The sequence below is a fragment of the Suillus fuscotomentosus genome, assembly GCF_016647785.1.
Source record: "Suillus fuscotomentosus strain FC203 chromosome Unknown F5891scaffold_44, whole genome shotgun sequence".
In the NCBI taxonomy this organism is placed as follows: domain Eukaryota; kingdom Fungi; phylum Basidiomycota; class Agaricomycetes; order Boletales; family Suillaceae; genus Suillus; species Suillus fuscotomentosus.
In genome coordinates this window covers 124,673-148,590 of record NW_024539556.1, presented here as the reverse complement: position 1 = coordinate 148,590, position 23,918 = coordinate 124,673, and the positions used below count along the sequence as shown (strand labels likewise).

The following is a 23,918-nucleotide window of genomic DNA, read 5'->3' as shown; positions in this document are numbered from 1 at the left end:
CTCGCAGTCTATACAACGGTGAAGGACATCGCCGATAATGTAATGGCATGCATCGCACTGACACCTGAAAATCGGAAAGGTAGATATTTGGAGAATAATAAATAGACAGAAGATGGACTCACTCGAATACCCGTCTGCGTATCTGAAGCTCAGCAGATGAATCCCAGCGCTCGACGTCTGTGGGTGGTAGCTCCTGGGACAAGATATCGAACCTCTCTTTGTCTGTCAACGATAGGTAAGGCGGGACGTCGTGAGGGTAGTTCCACATATTGGGCAAGTTAGACAAGTCAATCATGCACCGCAAACGGATGTATTCATCCATGGTGCCTTCAGGCTGCTGAACAGGACTAAATGCGACGAGCTTGACAGGTCTTCCTATCCCTTCACTGCCCTCTGCCAGACTGAAAGGGCCGAGCTTCAACGCTGTTGAATCGATCTCGATCTCCAACTCGTTATCATCAAGCCCAAAGTCATGGTTTTCCCAGTATTCAGTGTCATCTGTGGCTAATTCTGGACTGTACCAAAAGTTGTACTGTTACGAGGTATTAGACCGAATTGATACAAAGTTGCTGTCTCCACATACCAAGCCATGCGCATGCCATGTGAATCTTGCTTTTGGATCATTACCCTGCTGACGAAACGATTCTGTGATGGTGTAAGGAGATAGCTTATCATGACATAGCTCAGAAACGCACCTGCCAGTTCGTCCACGCGCAGAGACACCCCTTCCAAAATATTTCGTATCGTTTGGGTTGCAGATTCAAACTCTCTCTCGACCAGAATCACTGTGCTGGCAAGTTTCATGATCTGTAAATGCCTCCTAATTACGAGGTAAAGCAAAGGCAGCAAGAACTGAACAAGCTCAGTGACGCGTGTGAGCATTCCGCGCAATCACTGAGTCAATAACCCACATTTTCGATGCGACCAGATCCAAAAAGTTTGATGGAATCTTTGGAGTCGATTTCATACTTGACGATGTTGAGCTTGTCCGCCAATGTCGCCTCTTGAGCCTCGCGACGCCGAGCAGTCAATTGCGCGAGATCCAAGTCCGAATCCTCTAATCTAAGCTCTGCAAGAGAACGGACGAGCCTTTTGATAACTGTCTGCTGTGTAAATGTCCTCATCAAAAGATGGGCAGAATGACGCACCATCGATGATATATGAGTTCAAGTATCTGGCGACACACCTCCTGTTTTGTGGAAGTACATCTTCTTGTGCATAAATCATGCTGTTCAAGACCTGTTCAATTCGTGCATGATAGTATTGGCTATCCACCCTCCACCCTTCACTGGCGTAAACACTGGTTTAACATGACGATGAAAGTTCTTACCTGCAGCCCAGTATGCAAGTGCTTGCGGCAGAGTCCAGCCCGAAGGCATTGCAGATGTAAAAGCATTCACCTCCCTTATACTGACCAAGCCATTCGCATCGCCGTCGAAGCCTTCGGATAAACTTGGAACATAGAAGACGGACAAATATTTCAAGCACCATTTGTCTGCAAGGTCGACATTAGGAAGTTTTTGGTACGAACGATCGGCTGCTGGAAGCTCGTGGTCTTCTCCTTCTGAATCGGACATGACGGAGACAGTGGGAGTTGGAGACGGGACTCGCAGTACCAATGGCGAAACATCCGATGGTGCTTCTGGGAGTGGAGCATCGTTACGGAGGCGGGAGAAACGGTTCACGTAATAATCATGGAGTTCCGCAATGAAGTACAATGTCTTGACGCTTGTTGTCCATTTCTTGGTGATGATAAGTATTCGCTTCGATCATGCCTGCACAAAGACATACCATCTCTTTCCAGATATATCGGAGGTGCTGATGAAATTGAACGAATTAATGATGCATAAGGTTGAGTTTTGCAATCCTTACTGGATCCTTGACCCGTCGAAATCTGCTGTTAAAGGCCCACATAATGCGCGTTTCGGAATCCTTGATGGCATCTTTGATATCGGATGTCTGTGCATCAAGCTTGAACATGAAGAGCGCGCGATTCTCATCGAGTAAGTTGCGCAATGGAGTATGCAGTTCATGAAGCAGTGATGCATCAAGGTGGGACTGCTTGCCGACCGATCCGTTCGCAGAAGCGGTCTTTGAAGTAGGCTTGTTGACATCTTTGGTAGGAGCATCAGCATACACTTTATTCTGTGGACGCCCTTCCCGTTGCTCGGCGATTTTCAGTAGCTCCACCAGTTTGTCTTCGCTTTCCAAACATTTCTCTCTTCCACCGCGCATTTGCACTTCTTTCTCGAATCTTGCTTCGCGGTCGGTTTGTGTCCGAATTAGCTTGTCTAGCTTATCAATGGCAATATCAACCCTCAACGTTGTTCTGATATTTAAGGCGAGCTGGAGGTCCTGCGTGCGCTGGGAAAAGCTGGTACAAACTCTCATGAATTCGCTCGCCCAATGGGAGGATCTGAATAATTTCACTAGAAATGTGGTTCTCTATGAAACACCCAAGAATATGAGGAAAACTAACCCATGAATTTTGACTTGTAGTATTTGTCAATGGCATTTCCGCAATCTTCGATGTCTTGCTTGATGCCATCCAGGACACGATCCAATCGCCCCCGAATGTTGCCATGAGGTCCCACGATGGCAAGATCTTTGGTGTCCTTGAGTCTATCATAGAATCGAGTCAGTAAAAATTGTTCAAAGCTAGTGTCGGATCACGAACTGGAGGAGCATGGTCATCATGTCAGATGCTTGAGCTAACATCAGTCCAACTCTACGATCGTTTTCTCTTCTTGTTAGCTCAAGATTCACGACAGCCTTGAAAGCGAGTATAGCCACTGAAATTCATCCAAATATTAGCTGAGGCAGAAACATCGACAAGTGATAACACACCGCCGACAAACGGGTGAACCTGTTGCAGGACATCCAGGGCCTCCATCACCTTCTTCGCCTCTCCCAGAAAGTCGCCCATATTCTTCTTTGAGAGGTCCGCAACCATCGCATCAGATGCAGAGTTGATGGTTGCATTCTGAGTATAGAAATCGTACACCGATCCAACCTCTTGAGCGGTCTGGACGACGCAGTCCTCTGAAGAATAGCATAGTAATCTGAATAACACCCTTGCTTACTGGGATGGATTGTGAATGACGAACCTGCCTGATCCCACTTGTCGAGCTTTCTAGCGAAGGTCGAGTTTAAACTCGAGGTGGCATCATCCAATGCCTTCTGCGTTCGTCCGATTGTAATGTCGGATATGAGTTTTTCTTTGTGAGCCATGGAGACTGTGCACTGTGCGCAGCACAGAAAGCACTCGTGAAGAACTTAAGGGAAGAGACTGAGGTGATAATTACTATGTCAGGACGAGCCGATTAACGAGATGGCTTACCAGTCGATTTATCCCCATAGGACTTGCGACTTGTCAGTGACAATAAAGTTACCGGGAGGGGGCCCTTGAACTCGTACCACCACAATGGTCGGTTTTTCCCACGCTCTCAAGCGGGCAAGGTTCACATCAGGGTGAACGATATTTGAAAGAGGTTTATATGTTGTACAAAATGTGAAAACAATATTTGATATTTAAACTAACATAAAGATGGGTGCACGACTTCAAATTTTGGTGGTGTTTTGTGTGTCATCCAAAATATCAAATATTCACAACCATATTCCCACAGACAATATGTCAACAAATATAATAAATATAATCAGATTTTCCATGTCTGCTTCAATTTAAAGTTTGATTCTTACATAAAACTTTGGAGAAAACTTGAAGTTTTGCCAAAGCTTGACATTTAAATCGAGTTTTAATGTCATGTCATCTGTAAAACTTCAAGTTTTCTCCAAAGTTTTACATGGAAATTGAACTTTAAGTTGAAGCAGACATGAAAAATCTGACTATATTTCTTATGTTTGTTGACATATTGTCTGTGGGAATATGGTTGTGAATATTTGATATTTTGGATTACACACAAAACACCACCAAAATTTGAAGTCGTGCACCCATCTTTATGTTAGTTTAAATATTAAATATTGTCTTCACATTTTGTACAACATATAAACCTCTTTTAAATATCGTTCACCCCGATGTGGTTGAGCTCACAATGCTCAACAGTCCACTAGACTGGCCTCCCCACCACAATCTATAGCCTCCCCTACGAACACACAAAAGAAAACGACTGAATAACATCCCAAACCAAGTCAACCCAAACGCAAAATTAAAAACGAACACACCGCGCTGAACGCCTGACCCGACAACAAACACCATAAACGCTACTCTATATAAGACAAACGAGAACATGACCCAATAAAACATCGCTAAGGATTGATAAGAGCCACACCCCACTGCCAAGAACCAATATACACGTCAAACTCCCCACCTAGAGCCTGAACACGAACCAAAAAGAACACTGACCGATGTAAATCTAACCCACTCTAACCATTATAGCCCACAATACACCCTCCTAACTGACTACGAAATGAATATGCTCCCACAGAACCCACAACACCCCCTAAACACATGGCCCACACACGTACAAAAGACAGCACCTCGCTATCTACACGCAACCCGCCAGAATCGAACCACACTGGAAAATATACACGAAAACACCACCAGCAACCATATAAATACACACCACCTCGAACGACAATACCCCAACCTCCTCATAAGCGGAAATGAAAGACCAATCCTCTGTCAAAGCTGCCAACGTTAGTGCACGCCCATCCCCGATGGGAATCCGCCAACCGCTGCCCAGACCATACCGCTCTGGTTCACAATACTTCCCCCCGAACGCCTTGACCGACGAAGGGGACTTCATGGAAACACAGTCCTTACCACCAACCCCCACCCCTAACCCAAGGCCCAACTCACAACCCACGCCCAATGACACCAATACCCCTGGAAGCCATGCGAATCCCACCTCTGCTCCCCCCCCGGTTGCAGCAGAAGTGACCACACCTGTAGCCAAAAACACCCCAGAGGACCTATCCAAATCCATCCATGCCCCCAGAGATGAGGAAGACACCGCGATGTCCGAGGAAAATACAATACCAAACCCCTTTACCCCCCTCTCCACCACCACCACCACTCCCTCCAAACCCGTCACTCATTCTGAAGAAGACCTCCTTAGAGCACACCTTGCCGTAGCAGAGACCAACAGATCCATTGTCAAACTAAACGGCTCGAACTCACTCACAGCAATCCCGCACTTCACCCCCGTCCCACTAGGAGGTTTCCCACAAATCCACCTATCCCACGCGGCTCAGCTCTTTGACTTCCAAGCCCCCAAAGTCATTACGGCGTGGCTGAAAGTCCCACACCCAAAACTCCTCATACGAGTTTTCGACCACGACGGGAAGAACCCATCGGCCAAGGGCCCGATCTTTGTGGAACATCTCCGCAAGGCTATCATGGACATCGCCAACTTCGTCCACGATGATAACCAAGAAGTGAAAGTCTCCCCCCCGTGCCCAGACGCTACCATCAAAGACGATGACGAGCACCCCATCAGTTTCCTAGCGTACAATTTCTCAGAAGAGACGAAGAATTTCATTCTTTCACAGCGCATATGGTCTTCACCAGACATTACCTTTGCGGCCCACCAGTTCAGCGTTAACACGCCCCCCCTCCTCCTTTTCTGCCTTCACGGCTTCTCAACCACGGACACCAAAACCGTTAAAGACGCAGTCTATGAGACCTGGTCTGAAGGAGGTACACGCTGGGACATAGGAGAAATCCTCGCCGAGAGCGATATCCCATATGAAGAGAAAGATTCCGCTACCTGGGAACTTATCAAAACGCTTTGGGTAGAACACCTTGACTACAAAGTAAGCGGAGGAATACCCCTCCCCCGCTACAACGTTTTCGCCGCCAGCCCAACCAGTAACCCCGCGGTATGGACCAAACTCCGCCTCTACTTGCACTCCCTCGTATACCCGTCCGAACTCGAAGGCACTGGCACAGCAGTAGGCTTCTCCGCCTGCTCCTTATGTCACTCAATCGCACATCCGCGCGGTCTATGTCCTTTCCCAGAAATACCGCTCTGGAATGGACCGAAACACTACAACCCCAAGTCCATAACCAACCAGAGGGGTAGAGGACGAGGAAGGAAGACTTTCTCTTAAGGAATGACCCTTCAGAATAACTCGAACATATATTCTCTGTCATATATACATCCCCACCTCCACCATACATATCTTCCTACCCACTTAGCTTGTAGACCCGCTAACCATGTAACTACGCACTCTGAATATCATCCCCACTCTGACCCATAATCCAACACAAACGAAAAACGGATCAAAAATAGCCTACCTCCTGACCACAGGCTATTGATGCGATCCCAACAGTCTGCCGAGGCGCATTCTGGACCACCTTAACCCATAGCCCAAATTTACTGACTGCCCAGCAGGACAGGAAAGCTATGGTAGCCTCGACGGCAATTGCCAACAGCGGAGACCTATTTAGGTCAAGGGTTAGCTGCGCTGAGAAGCTGAAGCCACCGCCGAAAGAGATTGGTGACTGGACACCTACCTCCGAAAGCACGAGCATGTACCCACCGTGGTTGTCCGGGATATGACAACCCACGCTTCCCGATGGTCGTTTCGGAAGACGCTGACAACCCGACCACCCACCCACTAACTCCTACAAACACCCCCCATTACGGTAGTACTCCTGGTCTTGGCTCACTCCTCCCGAGAAGCAGAGAGGGCGGGCTTCAGACCACCAGGCCCCCCCTCGAGGACGCTACTCGAGAGTTTGGAGGTGGAAACAACCCCACGCCCCATCAGGCGCCGCACAACCATGCGCTACCTAATAATGACATTAGAAATCAACCAAAAAAGCGAAACAAAATGAGAGCCAACCTCCATATCGCATCCCTGAACATGAAAGGAAGAACATCCTCGCAACTAGACCACAGCGCGATATCAAAATGGTCAGTTATACACCAAGTTATGAGAGAAAAAAAATAGGAATCCTGTGCCTACAGGAGACGCACCTAACAGAAGAACACGAAGACCAAATAAACACTCTATACTCCCGCAGACTAAGAGTAATCAACTCCAAAGACAGAGAACGCCCAGGATCATCAGCTGGAGTAGCCTTTGTACTAAATAAAGAATTAACGAACACCGAAAACATCGAGTTCAAAGAGATCATACTGGGAAGAGCGCTAATCCTAAAAACTCGATGGCACAACAACGAGGAACTCACTATCCTCAACATATACGCCCCAAACAACCCAGCGGAACACCAGAACTTTTGGACAACCATTAAAGACTCGGAAATGAACAGAAATAACCAACAGATTGACTTACTACTAGGAGACTTCAATCTAACAGAAGACCCGCTAGACAGAGCCCCCGCACGAACAGACAACGAAGCAGCAACCGACGCTCTTAGGGACCTAAGAGAAACGTTAAATGTACACGACTCCTGGAGAAAAACACACCCCACATCTCGTCTATTCACCTTCTACAGCAACGCAAACTCTTACTCCAGACTAGACAGAATCTACTCCTCCCCCTCGCATGATAATAGCCTGTATGACTGGTCAGCATGCACGTCAGCCATTCCGACGGACCACCATATGATCCTAGTGAGATACGCACCCCCGAATATGCCACACATAGGCAAGGGACGATGGTCATGGCCACTTGGCCTTGTAAACGACGAGAAACTATTAAACAAAATGAGTAAAATAGGACAAATGACACAACGAAAAATAGAAACAAACCAACAATCAGGCGGACTTAACACACAGTCAGAATGGGAGGACTTCAAGATCAAAATACGCCAAGAGGCAAAGAAAACGTCTAAAGAACATATACATAAAATCAACACTAGAATAAAACAACTAGAAAACGACATCAAACTCACCCTACGAGATGACGACATAGACACTAACAGCAACACAAGAAGCCAAAAAGTGTGGCTCGAATGTGAAATTAACCACTTGGAGAAAAAACGATTCAAAAACCTTCAGCTTCGATCAAAAGCAAAATGGAATGCTACCGGGGAAACCATTAGCAAGTACTGGTGTAAGATAAACACACCAAAAAAACCACGAGACATAATCTATCAACTCAAAATACCAAACTCAAACCGACTCACCTCACACTCCGGCAAAATGGCAGAAATCGCAAAACAATACCACGAGTCCCTCCAACAAGAGAACATACACCCTGCAATACAAATGAGGAAAAACGAAGCAAAACAAAAAACAATGGACGAAATACCAAATGAACAAAAGTTCAACAACAATAACTCCCCCCTAAGCCAGCTCCTAGAAGAACACCATATCCACAAAGCGTTATACTCCTCAAAGTCCGGTAGCGCCGCAGGAATCGATGGAATACCATACGAGGTATGGAAACGACTACATGAAAAACACTTAGCCGACTCAGAGAACAACGAACCAAGCTTTAATGTAATTAAAACGCTTACCTTAGTCATAAACGATATACAAAAGAACGGAGTAAAAGACAAAACTGAATTCACGTTAGGATGGATGTGCCCTATATACAAAAAAAAAGAACGTACCGAAATCGCCAACTATAGACCCATAACGCTACTAAACACGGACTACAAACTCTTAACAAAAGCGTTAGCAATACAATTAGCCAGAGCAGCCCCGAGACTAATACACCCAGACCAAAGCGGATTCATACCTAATAGATCAATATTTGACCCCATCCGTCTCACAAAAATGATGATTGAATACGCTGACATCTCAGAAGAGGATGGCGCCCTCATTGCGCTTGACCAAGAGAAAGCATATGACCGAATCAGCCATGACTATCTGATAGAAACACTACAAACCTTTAACCTCCCGAATATGTTCATAAACACAGTCAAAGCCCTATACTCAAACACCCACACAAGAGTAGCTATAAATGGAATGTTGAGCGAACCATTCAAGGTAACAAGAGGAGTAAGACAGGGAGACCCACTGTCGTGTTTACTTTTTGACCTGGCCATAGAACCACTGGCGTGCACCCTAAGAAACTCCAACTTAATAAAAGGCTACGACATCCCAGGAATAACTCACCGAGTTAAAATAAACCTATACGCCGATGATACAACAATATACCTGAATAAAAACGACAAATACTCCGACCTAGAAAATATACTGAATGAGTGGTGCCTAGCCTCGGGAGCAAAATTCAATATGGACAAAACAGAAATAATACCGATAGGATCAAAAACTCACCGGGAACGAGTGATCACAACAAGAAAACTCAACCCAGACGACACCCCCCTCGAAAACTCCATCAGAGTAGCCCCAGACGGCCACCCAATAAGATCTTTAGGCGCCTGGATAGGCAACGAAACAAATGACGCCACGCCATGGGAACCAATCCTAGACAACATCAGCAAAACGTTAAACCGCTGGAACAAAGGCCACCCATCCCTAGACGGTAAACGTCTAATCGCCCAAATGGTGATAGGAGGCATGACACAATTCCTGGCTAAAGCACAGGGCATGCCCAAGAACATCGAAGCCGCACTAACAAGAATAATGAGGAAATTTATCTGGAATAACGAAAAAACCTCACCCATCAACCTAGAGCAACTACAAAAACCAAGAGAGGAAGGAGGAATTAATCTGATAGACCTTAAAGCACGAAACGAAGCAATCGAAGTGACATGGCTATGATCCTACCTCGACCTATCAACAAAAAGACCAGCGTGGGCCTTCCTAACGGACATAATCATCAATAACCTTAAACCAACAGGAATCAATAACACGACAGACCTTAACACCTTCCTACAATCCTGGAACCCACCAACAAAAGGGACAAGAGCGAATAGCATACCAAAAGAAATAATCAACATGCTAAAAATAGCGAAAAAATATAACGTTAGCTTCGCACCAATCAAACTCTCAAAACAACTTAAAAAACAATTACCTGCGTGGTACCACCTAGGCGCCCCACCCAAAACATATCATAAGCAAAAAAACGAATGCCTACAAAACAATCATAAGGCCCAGAAAATTAAACACTTGATTAAAATAAGCAAAAGAATCTCACTCACCAACAACGAGACAACCGATAGCAACAAAAAACACCACCCTCGAAAGAACTGCGCATGCAAATACTGTAAGAAAGATAGAGACCAAGGATGCGAAAACCCACATAAATGCGCCACCATAGCGAAAGAAATACTAAACAAAATCGCCCCAAAATTCAATACAAAATCCAAACCAAAAAAAGACAGCTTATCACTCACTCACAGCAGAAAAGAGAAGAACCAACAAGCACACGAGCGAAGACAGGGAGAAATCATCTTTGACCCCACAACAACGATACGAACAACACTCGGAGACTGCTTTAGAATCTTTACCGACCCATCAAAACAATCAGATAGACCAGCTCACTGCCTGCAAGCCCCAATGAGAGGACTAAACATCATAGAAGAACGTATATCCATCTACACAGATGGCTCATGTCTAAATAATGGAAAACACAACGCAAAAGCGGGCAGCGGAATATGGATATCAGCAGGAAACGAGCGAAACAAGACAATAAGAATACCTGGACACCAGCAATCAAATCAGATCGCCGAAGTAACAGCGATCCTAGTCGCCCTACAACAAACAGAACCCTATATCCCTATAACATTCATATCAGACTCAAGATACGCAATTGACGGACTCACCAAACACTTTAGTCAATGGGAAGATAAAGGTTGGATAAACATTGCGAACAGCGAATACCTAAAAGCCACACTGTACCATCTACGGAAAAGATCAGCACAAACATCGTTCATATGGACGAAAGGACACAATGGAGACCAAGGTAACGAACAGGCAGACCGCCTAGCCCTAGAAGGAGTAAACAAACCCATCGAAGACCAAATAGACCTCTCGATTCCCAATGAATGGAACCTACAAGGAGCAAAACTATCATCAGTATCACAATCACTCGCATATAAAGGAATAAAGAAACAAAACAAAACTAAAAACCCACCAAGAAGAGCGACAACAGGTAACCTCGACATCGCAAGATATGCGATCCAAGAAATCACAGGCAACCTCGAAAACGACAGCGCCATATGGACTGGATGCCGAAATAAAGACATACAAAAAACAATACGTCAATTCTTATTCAAAACAATACATGGAGCTTACCGTGTAGGAGAATACTGGTTGAACATCCCTAATTATGAACACCGCGCCAAATGCGCAACATGCCATGCAGAAATTGAATCTATAGAACATATACTGTTAGAATGCCCGAACAACTCCCAGAACACAATATGGAAACTCACCAAAGACATATGGCCAACAAAATTCGGCGCCTGGCCAAGAATCAAATTAGGGACGATCCTAGGCTGCGGGAATTTGCAATTGAAAAAACAAATACCTGACGAACAAAACCCAAACGAAAGAGAGAACAACAACGACAAAGAAGCGAACGACAAGACAAAAGGTGCAGCAAGACTTCCCTCGAAAACAACACCGTCCGCATGCGGGCGTGACGCTTCGGCGAATGCCGTTTTCGTCGATGACGTGAGCATTGGAACGTCTTTCTTGCTTTCTTGCTTCGATCGCAATGGCACAGACCCCCGGAACCGCCATTTTCTCGTCCCGTCCCCTGATCCCCGTCCTGCGCAATCAAGCTGATCCGCACCTGTGCTTCTTTTCCCCCCGCAGATCTCAATCCCTCCAATCCCTCTCGCTGTCGCGCGTGGACTCTTGTCTGCCTTGCCGAACGAGTCGTCCTCGTCCTCGTCTACGAGCCCCTCTGCCAACCCAGGAGGCAGCCTGCACGTGGGCGGAGCCCTAGCCCTTGCCGCCATATTCCTCTCATTCCTCTTCCTCCTGGTCACCTATCACTGGTGGAGGCCGACCATCCCCATCGATTCTTTTTGTGGCTGTCTTCCGGTCCCCCGCCGCCGACGGTGCAGGTCAAACGACTGCGCCAACATCGTCAGGATGACCTCGCTCGGTCATGCTGCCACTGCCACTCTCTCCACTCACCTCGTTACTGCTGCCACGGATGGCTCTGTTGCTGACTGTGACTCGTTCTGGAGCGCCGATGCTGGCGAAGTCGAGCACGTCGAGTCTGCTGACACGCACAGCGGAGGCCGAGGAGTCCAGGACTCACCTAATGCAGACCAGGCCCTCCCTTTCCCACTCCGATTTCGACCAGACGGAGAGCCCGAGGTCCAGTACATCTCCATGTGAGTCGCTCGTCTCTTTCGCCTTCTTCCCTCATGGCTGACTCGGATGAATGCCGCCCATGGTAAGCTCCAACATGACTGTCAAAGCACTGAAGTAACTGTGCCACGAGCTTGGGCTCCCTTCCACTGGCACCAAGTCCGTCCTTCGCGAGCGGCTGGAAGTTTTCAGTGGAGACCGAGATTTGTGGGATAGGTATGTGAATCTTCCCAAACATAACCCTAGCCACGCTCACCTGCTATTTCCCTTTCAAAGGCTCCGGCCGGGGGCTCACAAACCTCACAAAGGCCCACGCATGTGCTCGATGAGCAAGCCCAAGGCCAGCCGCCCCAAGCAATCCGCGCAGCGTCGCGAGCAGTTGCTTGGTGTGACAGTTGCACCAAGCACTTCGGGCACCAGCGTCAATCGGTCCAAGGACACGCGAACGGCACCAGAAATCAGGGCGCTGCTACCTTGGGTGAGTGCCTTCGTGAGAGATGATATGACACCGCTGAACTGATATGCTGGTGGGCAGGCTGATGCCATCACCAGCGCGTACCCATATGAGCCGACGGATGGTATGCCGATGCCAGCAAGTTCTCCAGACCCACCCAGCCACAGCACACCCAGCGTACTGCACCCTTCCGCTACTTCGGATGCCATCGTCCAGGACGTGGGCACGAGGCTCATCGAAATCGTTCAAGGTGCCCTCCAGCCAAGCGCGGCTGGCTTGATGCCGTCTGTTAGGCCCCAGGCAGCTGACATAGCAGACACGGTAAGTAGTGATTCCCCCCACAATCAATCTGTTTAAACTGACTCGGCAGCATGTTTCAAACAGGGTGCAATCAGCGCAGCTACAACTGCCTGCCAACAACCTCCTTCGATGGTGGAATCGGGCAGCTCGAACAAGCTGCGTGTTCTCAACCTCGGGGATGGCACCATTCTCCAACTGGTGGATGACGACATCCCAGATCCCCCCGCTGTCAGCTTCGCCAATGATATCCTGCGTCTCAATGCAATGTGGGATGACAATACGGCGCACTGGTTGAACGAGTCCATCATCACCATCCAAGGCCACCCATCGCTGTCAAGTACTGGCCATTGCTCTACCGCTATGGCCACAATCAGCAATGGAAGGGCACGAAAAGCAAGTGGACTGACTGGCGGGTAAGTGCCTCCGCTATCACAGCTTCCCTTACATATCTGATCCTCCTCCTGGTTGTGCAGGATGTCGTCGAACGCTACCGGCAGGGCACCCCAGATCACTTCTGGGCTGACTTCAAGACTGACAGTGGTGAGCGGATGAAATTCACTGCCATTGTCCAGAAACTCCGTGATGAGCGCAAGGCAGAACATACCGCATTGGTGGAGCGTGCTCACCGAGAATTCCATGCCAAGTTCGACGACCTTTTCACTTACCGGCGAGGAGGAGAGGGGCATGTGATGACGAAGCCGTCTGCCATCGCGAGGAAATACATTGAGTTGACGACTGGACTTGTGGTGGACGACTGACAATGGACAGTAACTAGCAGTAATACCATAGCTCTCCTGTGAATGACACCTGATGCTACACCTTCTGTTGACTTGGAGGCCCGGAGGGCTCATGCTTAAGCCTTGTTTGCGTGTGTATTTGTTTGAAAACATTGAGGAAAAAAGGGGCCACAATTCACATAAGGGGCTTTCAGTGTATCTTGCCACCTCCCACATCAACCATAACTACATTGAACACCAGACTCGTTCACAAGGTAGGCCTCATTTCATGAGGGTACCACCATACTGATGGATCGGCATAGCGTCCACCATGTCAGCACCAGTCAACAACAATTACACTAAAGTGATGGGCCAGGGTGATGCGAGTCCGGAGCCTGAACTTATGATGGATGCTGAGATACATGACAGCGATGTCAGACACTTTGCCCAGCTTGGCTTCGCGCTATCCGTCAAGACCCTTGCAAAACAACATGGATTTCATGAAAATACTGTCCGGAACATTTACATGCAACTGAATGACTATGCGGAGGCAATGGAAGTCATCGAGGAGATGCGGGATGCTGCAGAGGAACAGGCTGTGGTTGCGATACTGAAAAGAAAGGAGGAGGACATCAAAGAGGAGGAGGATGTCAAAGAGGAGGAGGAGTAAATGTTCAAAATCTTCGAGACAAGTACTAGTAGTATCTATGTTAACCCGCTGCGCTCCAAGTCCTGGTAAATAGCACACCGCGACCGATGGTAACCGACAGTGATGAAAGTGTATATGTTAGTGGTGTCATCAAGACGAGCAAAAGTGAGTGTATAAGTGGCAGGAAGAAAAATGCAACAAAAACCACAATGCACTCAATGAGCCGCCTTCACCAGACAGCTGGTGAAGCGAACGCGAACATCTTGTGCTTTGATGGTGGTGGTACTGGTACTGGCTCGTGTTTTGGGATACCTGGTGAAGACGAAGCTGAAACGATGCGAGCCATACAATCCTCCATACCTGGGAGCGTTGGAGGAGATGCCGTTGATGCTGGAGACGTCGATGTTGAATAACTTGGGTCCTTGACCTACGAAATCCTTCTTGACCATGTCCTCGCTCCCAGATACTGACACATCTCGTGCTCCATCTGGTTAATTTCGCGCAATTGGAACTGATGAGGGAAGAATGTAAGTTGGGTAAGGTCCTTGACCTACGAAATCCTTCTTGACCATGTCCTCGCTCTAGATACTGACACATCTCGCGCTGCATCTGGTTAATTTCGTGCAATTGGAACATGCTGATGCAAAATCGGTGTACATACCCTCTTTGCGGCTGATGAGAATGTAAGACCCACGCGGAGCAAAGACAATGAGGATGGAGTGAGTAGGTCTTGGAGTGAATATTCTCCATCGTGATTTGGAAGCTGTAGAAGCACCGGGCCTCAGCAGCCTGGACTAGAAACATTCAACGAGGTTTTCATTGGCAAAAAGCAAGGCAAAAAGAAAGAAAGAAAAAGTAATGTAGTACAGACGGAGCTCAAACTCAGCCACAAGAACAGCATCGCCCACACTGGGAGCACTTCACCATCAGCTGTCTATTGGGGTTCAGAAATTGCTCCCTTGGCTCAGTAGGATCATCATTCGAAGAAATGAGATACTTCACGATTGTCATGTTCGTAAATTCCACGCTCCACCCTCCCCACTCACAGATTCTCCGCAGAGACCAGCGCTTCTCGACATGCAAAAACTGGCACCCCCCCCTCCGGAATGAATGTGTGCCGTACGGAGTAGGGTCAATGTCGACATCAAGTAGATTGTTCCGAAAAAGCTCCAGAAATTGCTCGGAGGACTGACGAGTCAAGCATGAGTCCTAGTTAGGCTGTCTGAAAATTGACGTACCATGGGACTGTTGGCCTCTGTAATTCGGTCGCCCGAAGCAATCTTTCGAAAGAGGTAGCCCGTCGTGATTTTTGATTCCTTCAACCAGGCAGCGAGTGCTCTCACTGGGCAGAGGTGTGCCTCGGACGACGAAAAGGGCCAGAGGTGAAATGGCTTGATGTCTAGGCAAGTGGGCACATGCATGGGTCAATGTCTGATTAGTTCGCAGCGGAGGGTGGAGTCACGTACGTACCGCCGTTTTGATGAGTTTTGCGAAAGGGAAGGTGTAGCGCTACCTGGGTGTCATGCACACGAAGATCGTGCACCTGGATCTTCAGAACCTCGTCGAAACGAAGCATGCATATGAATGCTACAGTGTAGGCAGCTGACAGAAGCCGCCGTACACGTCCACCACCCCATCGACTCGGGTCATTCCCAGAACTGCCGCGCACACGCTCACCAGGTTGGTAGGCACGGATGGTCCAATTTTCAGGGCGGTGGTTGTAATGATACAGCTTTAGCAATATCTCCTGCCAATGTCCCCAATCAGTCCTTTTCAGAGCTGGGAGCATCCAAAAACTCACTGAGGTGATGGCCCGCGCACTGTTTGCAGCCTCGCCCGCTTGCACCTATGAAGAAGATGAGGATAATCATGGGGTCGGAGAGAGAAGAAACCTTACCTTGCGCCTGCGGAGCGAGCACATATAGGATGATACCTCAATGGAAATGGAAGGGTTTCCGACCATCAGCCCACCCCCAATATCCGACTCGTGCCATGTCAGATTGCCCAGACCATTGAGCCTCCCAAACGCGTACGTCATGGACGCCCGCATCTTCTGTGCATGGCCATAGGTGCCCCGCTCGACATGAGATGGCTTGGGTGTGCCATCGAGGTTGATTGAGTCGCACCTGCCACAGCGACACGTTGGCTGTCATCAGTAATTGGTGGTACCAGGCAGAACCTGCCACTCACATGTTCATTATCCATGCCACAATCAACCACGGCATATCACGCCGTGGCTTTTTGCTGAAAAAATCCTCACTCGGCCCCAAGAGATGGAGGCCTCTGAGAAAGGACACACACGAGTTCATAAGCCTGTTGAGGATGAGTGCCACCTTGCCCATCAACAGAAAGAAGCTTGCGCACCTCTTATATTCGGCATTGGTGCCCTCCGTGACACCCTTGGAGGCCTCCATCAGGGTGGACTGCAGTGTTGTATCAATCGAGCCGGCGCCAGCTGCGTGACGGGACTCTGAGGTAGTGGATATGCCGTTCATGTTGCTCTCGCCTGGTTCAACGAGAATAGTCTCCTGTTCGGCAGTGAAGTCCTCAGTGATATCGTCCATCTCAGGACTGCTGACAGCAGAAGGCACAAGCAGGCCACGCAGACCTGGGAAGCTCTGAACAGCGTCGACGACAGTTGTCATTGTTGGTGGTTGACGTCCGAGTCCAAGAGTGCTGAGACCCCTCTGTTGCCAAGCCAATTTGCAATTCGGCGGGTCTCTGTGAATACAAACAATCAGCATGTGCGCGAGAGGTAGGAAAGATGCCTCACGCTTGACATAACAGAGTGAAATTGAATAAGACAGCTGGACCGTCCTGTGACTCACATGTGAACGTCTTAGCGCCCGCGAGGACCGTCTTTTTCGCGTCCGGCAAGCTCTGCTTTCCCTCATCCCCCCTGGGCTTTGCAGGCAGTTCTGATCGCCCACCAGAGGTTTCTTTGGCGAAAAAAGACGGTCTTACCTGCGTGACATCGTGAGCCTAAGTCTTCCGAGAACAAGTGACTCACCAGAACAGCCCAATGGCACTCGATCGTCGTCGCATCACAATCGGCGGCACTCTGCAAGTTGTTCACCCCTGACAATACACATTTGAAGTTAGGTGCGTGGCGAGCCTAAGATCGAAGCATTACTCACTGTTGCGGTTGGTCACCAAATTGTCCTGACGGCTCCCGCAGCGGATCCGATCAGAGAGGCGTTGCCCTCTCACGAGATCTGCAGAGAAGCTCCAACTTTGGGGGGAGCAGAAAGAAAGGAAGGGGGGTTGACGGCACACTCGCGCAACCATATAACAGTGGGGACTCACCCTCCAAGAGCATTGCTCCTCTTTCCCCACCGTCTCAAAATCCACACAAACCGACCACACAGTCCTTTACTACATCCATTAGCAAAGCCCGATGCCTTCGGTGAGTGAAACAACACAAACTTAACCTAGTACGATCCTCGATTTCCGCCCCTTGCCATTCCGTGACGCGTGGCGCGTCAGTTTCAATTCTCTTGGCCTGGGAGGTCCTCTCTTCTATCGAGTTGTTTGTCGGTTGGGTTGCCAGGGCTGCCAGAGAGGGCTCTGCAAAAGCGAGCGAGCAACGGTTGACTCGGGACGGAGGGAGGATCAGATCTTTAGAGTGTCTGGAGTCCTTATGAGCTGACGGCTCGATATGTTATGTTATGGGGAGGATAGAGGAGATGGCGGTCACGAACGTCACGTCGTGACCGTTCGTGACCCGACCGTCGTTTTTCCCGTTTGAAACCATACTTCTCAGAATCCTCATCTCGGAATCCGCTTATCTAATCTGGATAATAAGATGCGATAGCACCATTAATGAAAAAACTTACACAACAGACACGATAATCAAACGATGGACTAATAGAATAAATAATAGATTACAACTAGACAGAATATCCGCAAACAAAATCATAAGAACTAAAAAATTCACAAAACTAGTTACAAATACCTGGGAAAACACTATCCAAACAAACCCCAATACCCAAATACGAAAAGACTGGGCCACCGCCCTAGAGGTTTTAGTGGGTATTAGATCACCCAGGCCCTCTACGATCGAGGCCCCCTAGGTAATGCAGAGTCCCACACACCCCGCATAATACGGGAGTGCATAAACGCATTTTTCCTCAGACCGGGGTTTCCCGAAACCCTGCTATAGCGCGTATACGTAGAACTAGGCTTAGTCAGTTGCTACCAATACATTTCGCTTGTCCAAAAAAAAAAAATAAAGTTGCCGGGGTGCGGACCGTGCGGTGCTGAACTGCCCGAACGGTTTGAGATAGTTCGGGGTAGTCAAACGAGTTCGAACCCCTGCTGAATCCGGCGGAACTGAGTACTGTAGTACCCACCTACACTCCTCGTCACTGACGTTATAAGTCATACTAGTATCACTGAAAAGAGAATTGAGTTCCGCTCATTTCATGGACGCGACATAGTCATGGTAGACTACGAGATCGATCCGATAGATTCAAACTCACCTGCTGCTGTATGACCTGGCCCGCCGGGTATGACTTCAATATATCAAAATATCAAAATAAGAGTGAATTCATCCGAAACCTCATATGATCTGTTAAAAATCTCCCGCCAAATGATCATGTTGAGGACGAGGGCAAGATACAATGCAAACGAGGAGATAAATATACTCTTCCGCACAATGAAAGCCAATTACAAACATGTTTATTTCACATGTACGAAGGACGTATATATAACACTTTGGTATAGATCGATCTATACTAGAAATACAACAGTCTGCCAATTTATGAGCCAATCAATCAGTGACGGATTCAGAGGGAAGCTCTGCTTTTCCTGTCGATGCAGCCATACTATGCACAAGGTGTTCAACCTGTGTGACAAGTGTACTAAGCCGGAGATCCAGTTCTACGAAACGAGATTCCACCATTGCAGCCAACTTATCGACTCGTAAGGAAAGCGAAGTAGATTCGTCCACGTTGGCCAAAGGTTCATCTGATGTTTCGATGCTTATATCTTGAACCCGGTCTTTGATCTTGACCAGCCAGTGTTTGTAAGGGTGGTGATTCGTGGCCACGTTGAACACATCACGAAAAGCACAATCGCCGCATAGGGCAATGGGGGAATAGAGTTCTGTGATGATTGTTAAGCTATGTGCCCCGTTAGAGATATGGAAATCTGACCTGCGCAGGTAAGGCATACACAAAAAATGCCCTTCATCTTGACACCGCATTCAGTACAAGCATGTAGATCCCCATTCGCGGCTGAGGTTTTAGGTATTCCCCCAGATACTACTCCCGGGTTCCCATTCAGCTTCTCATCACCTTCCTGCAAATCAACAGAGGTGGAAGAATCGTCTGCTCGAGTAGCTTCTATCGGATGCGTGAGTTCAGGCTCATCTGATTGTGTTTGAGATTCGTCTTCTCGCGCAGTCAATGGTGCTTCTAGCGGTACTGCAGCGGGCACGCAAGTGGATAAGAAATTCCTGGCATACCACCGGATTCTGCTGTAGCGACCATGAGGTATCGACATGCGAAAGACAAGCATGTTGTGTGTTGACTTGTGGTCGGATGGGTATTTGTGATCTGAGACCGGCTGAGATTCGCAATCTGCACACACATCATAGTCATCTATGTAAGAAGATTAGCCCCCTTGCATGAGAGGGTTATCTCCATAATACTCACTGGACTCGCAATCTATACAACGATGAAGGATATCACTAACAAGGTAATGACATGCGTCGCACTGACACCTGAAATGCAGATATTCAAAGAATGATAAAATAGACAGAAGACGGACTCACTGGAACAACCGTCTACGCATCTGAAGTTCAGCGAATGAATTCCAGCGTTCAATGTCTGTGGGCGGTAACTCTTGGGACAAGGTATCGAGCCTTTCTTTGTCGACCAACGATAAGTAAGGCGGAATATCGTGAGGGTAGCCCCACGTATTGGACAAGTCACTCATGCACCGCAAACGGATATATTCGTCCATGTTATCTTCAGGCTGCTGGACGGGACCAAATGCGACGAACTTGACAGGTTTTCCTATCCCCTCATTGTCCTCTTTCAGACTGAAAGGACCAAGCTTCAATGCTGTCGAATCGATCTCTAGCTTACTGTCATCAAGCCCAATATCATGAGTTTCCCAGTATTCGGTGTCATCTGTGGTTAATTCTGGGCTATGCCAAAAGTTGTACTATTACGAGGTATCAGACCAGAAACCAATATAAAGTTGCTGTTTGTACGTACCAAGCCATGCGCATACCATGTGAATCTCGTTTTTGGATCATTACCCTGTTGACGAAATGACTCTGTGATAGTGGAAGAGATAGCACACCGTGATATAGCTTAGAAACGCACCTGCCAGTTGGTCCACGCGCAGAGACACCCCTTCCAGAATATTTTCTATCGTTTGAGTTGCAGATTCAAGCTCTCTCTCGACCAGAATCACTGTGGCAGCAAGTTTCATGATCTGTAAATGCCTCCTAATTATGAGGTAAAGTAAAGGCAGCAAGAACTGAGCAAGCAGTGACTCATGTGAGCATTCAGTACAACCACCGAGCCAGCAACCCACATTTTCGATGCGACCAGATCCAAAAAGCTTGATAGAATCTTTGGAATCGATTTCATACTTAACAATCTTGAGCTTATCCGTTAATGTCTCTTCTTGAGCCTCACGACGCCGAGCAGTCAATTGCGCGAGATCCAAGTCCGAATCTTCCAATCCAAGTTCTGCAATAGAACGGACAAGCCTTTTTATATCTGTCTGCTGTGTAAATGCCCTCATCAAAAGATGGGCAGAGCAACGCACCATCGATGACATATGAGTTCAAGTATGTGGCAATACACCGCCTGTTTTCTGGAAGTACATCTGCTTGCGCGTAAACCATGCTGTTCAAGACCTCTTCGATTCGTGCATGATAGTACTGGCTGTCCACTCTCCAACCTCCACCGACATAAGCACTGGCTCGAACTAACGATAAAACTTCTTACCTGCAGCCCAGTATGCAAGTGCTTGTGGCAGAGTCCAACCCAAAGGCATTGCGGACGTAAAAGCATTCACTTCCCTTATACTGACCAAGCCATTCGCATCGCCGTCGAAGCCTTCGGATAAACTTGGAACGTAGAAAACGGACAAATATTTCAAGCACCATTTATCTGCAGGATCGACAGTAGGAAGTTCTTGGTGTGAAGGATCGGCTGCCGGAAGTTCGCGGTCTTCTCCTTCTGAATCGGACATGACGGAGACGGTGGGAGTTGGAGATGGCACTCGCAGCACCAGCGATGAAGCATCTGAAGCTGCTTCTGGTGGTGGAGTGTTATGACGGAGACGAGAAAACCGGTTCACGTAATAATCATAGAGTTCTGCAATGAAGTATAGTGTCTTTACACTTGTTGTCCATTTCTTGACGATGATAAGTATGTGCTTCGATCACGCCTGCACAAAGACATACCATCTCTTTCCAGATATATCGTAGGTGCTAATGAAATTGACCAAGTCAGTGATGCATAAGGTTGAGTTTCTTAATCCTTACTGGTTCCTTGATCCGTCGAAATCTGCTGTTGAAGGCCCACATTATACGTGTTTCAGAATCCTTGATGGCATCTTTGATGTCAGATGTCTGTGCATCAAGCTTAAACATGAAGAGCGTGCGATTCTCGTCAAGTAAGTTGCGTAACGGAGCACGTAGTTCATGAAGCAGCGATGCATCAAGGCGGGACTGCTCGCCAACCGATCCGTTCGCAGAAGCGGTCTTTGAAGTAGGCTTGTTGACATCTTTGGTAGGAGCATCAGCATACGCTTTATTCTGTGGACGCCCTTCCCGTTGCTCGGCGATTTTCAGTAGCTCTGCTAGTTTATCTTCGCTTTCCAAACATTTCTCTCTTCCACCGCGCATTTGCACTTCTTTCTCGAATCTTGCTTCGCGATCGGTTTGCGTCCGAATTAGCTTGTCTAGCTTATCAATGGCAATATCAACTCTCAACGCGGTCCTGATATTTAAGGCGAGCTGAAGGTCCTGCGTACGTTGGGAAAAGCTGTTGCAAACTCTGAGGAATTCGCTTGCCCAATGGGAGGATCTGAAGAATTTCACTGGGAATGTGATTCTCTATATGAAACGCCCAAGAATATGAGGAAAACTAACCCATGAATTTTGACTTGTAGTATTTGTCAATGGCATTTCCGCAATCTTCGATGTCTTGCTTGATGCCATCCAGGACACGATCCAATCGCCCCCGAATGTTGCCATGGGGTCCCACGATGGCAAGATCTCTGGTGTCCTTGAGTCTATCATAGAATCGAGTCAGTAAAAATTGCTCAAAGCTAGTGTCGGATCACGAACTGGAGGAGCATGGTCATCATGTCAGATGCTTGAGCTAACATAAGTCCAACTCTACGATCGTTTTCTCTTCTTGTTAGCTCAAGATTCACGACAGCCTTGAAGGCGAGTATAGCCACTGAAATTCATCCAAACATTAGCTGAGGCAGAAACATCGACAAGTGATAACACACCGCCGACAAACGGGTGAACCTGCTGCAGGACATCCAGGGCCTCCATCACCTTCTTCGCCTCTCCCAGAAAGTCGCCCATATTCTTCTTTGAGAGGTCCGCAACCATCGCATCAGATGCAGAGTTGATGGTTGCATTCTGAGTATAGAAATTGTACACCGATCCAACTTCTTGAGCGGTCTGGACGACGCAGTCCTCTGAAGAAGAGCGTAGTAATCTGAATAACACCCTCGCTTACTGGGATGGATTGTGAATGACGAACCTGCCTGATCCCACTTGTCGAGCTTTCTAGCAAAGGTCGACTTTAAATTTAAGGTGGCATCATCCAATGCCTTCTGCGTTCGTTCAATAGTAATGTCGGATATGAGTTTTTCTGTGTGAGTCATGGCGGCTGCGCAGCAGGGAAAGCGCTCGTGAAGAACTCAAGGGAAGAGACTGAGGTGATAATTATGTCAGAACGAGCTGATTTAACGAGATGGCTTACCAGTCCATTTATCCCCATAGGGCTTGCAACTTGTCAATAGCAAGTGACTGCCCGAACCGGTTTAAGATAGATTCGGGTGCAGATTCGGGTAGTCAAACGAGTTCGAACAGGTTCGAACCCCTTCTGAATTCGGCGGGAACTGAGTCAGATTGTACAATAGTACCCACCCACACTCGTCACTGACGTCTAAGGCGGCTATAAGTCATAGTGTCACTGAAAAGATAATTGAGTTTCGCTCATTTCATGGACGCGACATAGTCATGGTAGACTACGAGATCGATCAAACTCACCTGCCGCTGTATGACCTGGTATGACTTCAATATATCAAACATTGATTGCAGATATCAAAATAAAGCTGAATCCATCCGAAACCTCATATGATATGTTCAAAGTCACCCGCCAAATGATCATGATGAGAACGAGGGTTGAAGATACAACGTAAACGAGGAGAGAGATCGAACAAGACCGTGACAAGCACGCAACAAGAGTGAAATTGAGGACCAATTGGAGAGAGAAGAAAGTCTATATTCATATACTGCAATAAACAGCGAAGAATGTTGAGACGCGGTGCTCTACGAGCTGTCCTAGGTAATAGTGTACGGGATAAAGGTATGATATGAATAGCCGATAAAGTCTGTTTTGAAGTGTTGATGTTTCGATTAGTACCTCCACAAGTACTAAAGTACTAATACGTCCAGCGCACGACTTGCAAGACGA

General features: G+C 47.7%; 7 protein-coding genes across 7 annotated transcripts; 1 reads left to right on the top strand and 6 right to left on the bottom strand.

Moving 5' to 3' along the window:
• Nucleotides 1-504: 504 nt before the first annotated feature.
• On the bottom strand, nucleotides 505-3,022 carry F5891DRAFT_956696 (uncharacterized protein; the record flags this gene model as incomplete). The annotated part of the gene is made up of 11 exons (XM_041375423.1): nucleotides 505-852; nucleotides 912-1,099; nucleotides 1,149-1,283; nucleotides 1,331-1,606; nucleotides 1,664-1,742; nucleotides 1,792-1,818; nucleotides 1,873-2,103; nucleotides 2,191-2,429; nucleotides 2,480-2,622; nucleotides 2,678-2,792; nucleotides 2,848-3,022. Coding segments are annotated over 11 exons (1,956 nt in total), but the record flags the coding sequence as incomplete, so codon positions are not given.
• Nucleotides 3,023-12,966: 9,944 nt separating this feature from the next.
• Nucleotides 12,967-13,589, top strand: F5891DRAFT_902528 (uncharacterized protein; the record flags this gene model as incomplete). Its single annotated transcript, XM_041373484.1, has 3 exons — nucleotides 12,967-13,199; nucleotides 13,262-13,280; nucleotides 13,341-13,589. Coding segments are annotated over 3 exons (501 nt in total), but the record flags the coding sequence as incomplete, so codon positions are not given.
• A 1,525-nt stretch (nucleotides 13,590-15,114) lies between these two features.
• On the bottom strand, nucleotides 15,115-15,653 carry F5891DRAFT_956707 (uncharacterized protein; the record flags this gene model as incomplete). The annotated part of the gene is made up of 2 exons (XM_041375424.1): nucleotides 15,115-15,420; nucleotides 15,471-15,653. 2 exons carry the CDS (start codon nucleotides 15,651-15,653, stop codon nucleotides 15,115-15,117), a joined length of 489 nt encoding a protein of 162 aa, XP_041223264.1.
• A 50-nt stretch (nucleotides 15,654-15,703) lies between these two features.
• On the bottom strand, nucleotides 15,704-15,982 carry F5891DRAFT_904173 (uncharacterized protein; the record flags this gene model as incomplete). The annotated part of the gene is made up of 1 exon (XM_041373519.1): nucleotides 15,704-15,982. A coding segment is annotated over one exon (279 nt), but the record flags the coding sequence as incomplete, so codon positions are not given.
• Nucleotides 15,983-16,424: 442 nt separating this feature from the next.
• F5891DRAFT_903051 (uncharacterized protein) lies at nucleotides 16,425-16,661 on the bottom strand (the record flags this gene model as incomplete). Its single annotated transcript, XM_041373496.1, has 2 exons — nucleotides 16,425-16,545; nucleotides 16,597-16,661. Coding segments are annotated over 2 exons (186 nt in total), but the record flags the coding sequence as incomplete, so codon positions are not given.
• A 2,239-nt stretch (nucleotides 16,662-18,900) lies between these two features.
• Nucleotides 18,901-20,546, bottom strand: F5891DRAFT_514129 (uncharacterized protein). The gene is made up of 5 exons (XM_041372103.1): nucleotides 20,457-20,546; nucleotides 20,009-20,403; nucleotides 19,890-19,957; nucleotides 19,389-19,835; nucleotides 18,901-19,338 (listed from the first exon to the last, which is right to left on the bottom strand). Exons 2-5 carry the CDS (start codon nucleotides 20,197-20,199, stop codon nucleotides 19,004-19,006), a joined length of 1,041 nt encoding a protein of 346 aa, XP_041223261.1. The 5' UTR covers nucleotides 20,200-20,403; nucleotides 20,457-20,546; the 3' UTR covers nucleotides 18,901-19,003.
• Nucleotides 20,306-23,324, bottom strand: F5891DRAFT_514025 (uncharacterized protein). Its single transcript, XM_041372101.1, has 13 exons — nucleotides 23,202-23,324; nucleotides 22,980-23,152; nucleotides 22,720-22,914; nucleotides 22,550-22,664; nucleotides 22,352-22,494; nucleotides 21,743-22,299; nucleotides 21,662-21,688; nucleotides 21,201-21,612; nucleotides 21,019-21,153; nucleotides 20,782-20,969; nucleotides 20,568-20,724; nucleotides 20,473-20,518; nucleotides 20,306-20,369 (listed from the first exon to the last, which is right to left on the bottom strand). Coding segments are annotated over exons 2-13 (2,100 nt in total). The 5' UTR covers nucleotides 23,104-23,152; nucleotides 23,202-23,324; the 3' UTR covers nucleotides 20,306-20,368.
• Nucleotides 23,325-23,918: the final 594 nt, after the last annotated feature.

Coding starts and splice junctions, on each gene's coding strand:
- F5891DRAFT_514129 (XM_041372103.1), bottom strand. CDS start 20,199: ATGGACGAATATATCCGTTTGCGGTGCATGAGTGACTTGTCCAATACG. Junction 19,836..19,889: donor TTGTATAGATTGCGAGTCCA/GTGAGTATTATG, acceptor CTTCTTACATAG/ATGACTATGATGTGTGTGCA. Junction 19,339..19,388: donor TGTATGCCTTACCTGCGCAG/GTCAGATTTCCA, acceptor CAATCATCACAG/AACTCTATTCCCCCATTGCC.
- F5891DRAFT_514025 (XM_041372101.1), bottom strand. CDS start 23,103: ATGACTCACACAGAAAAACTCATATCCGACATTACTATTGAACGAACG. Junction 22,495..22,549: donor ATGATGACCATGCTCCTCCA/GTTCGTGATCCG, acceptor ATTCTATGATAG/ACTCAAGGACACCAGAGATC. Junction 20,725..20,781: donor GATCTGGTCGCATCGAAAAT/GTGGGTTGCTGG, acceptor CTGCTTGCTCAG/TTCTTGCTGCCTTTACTTTA.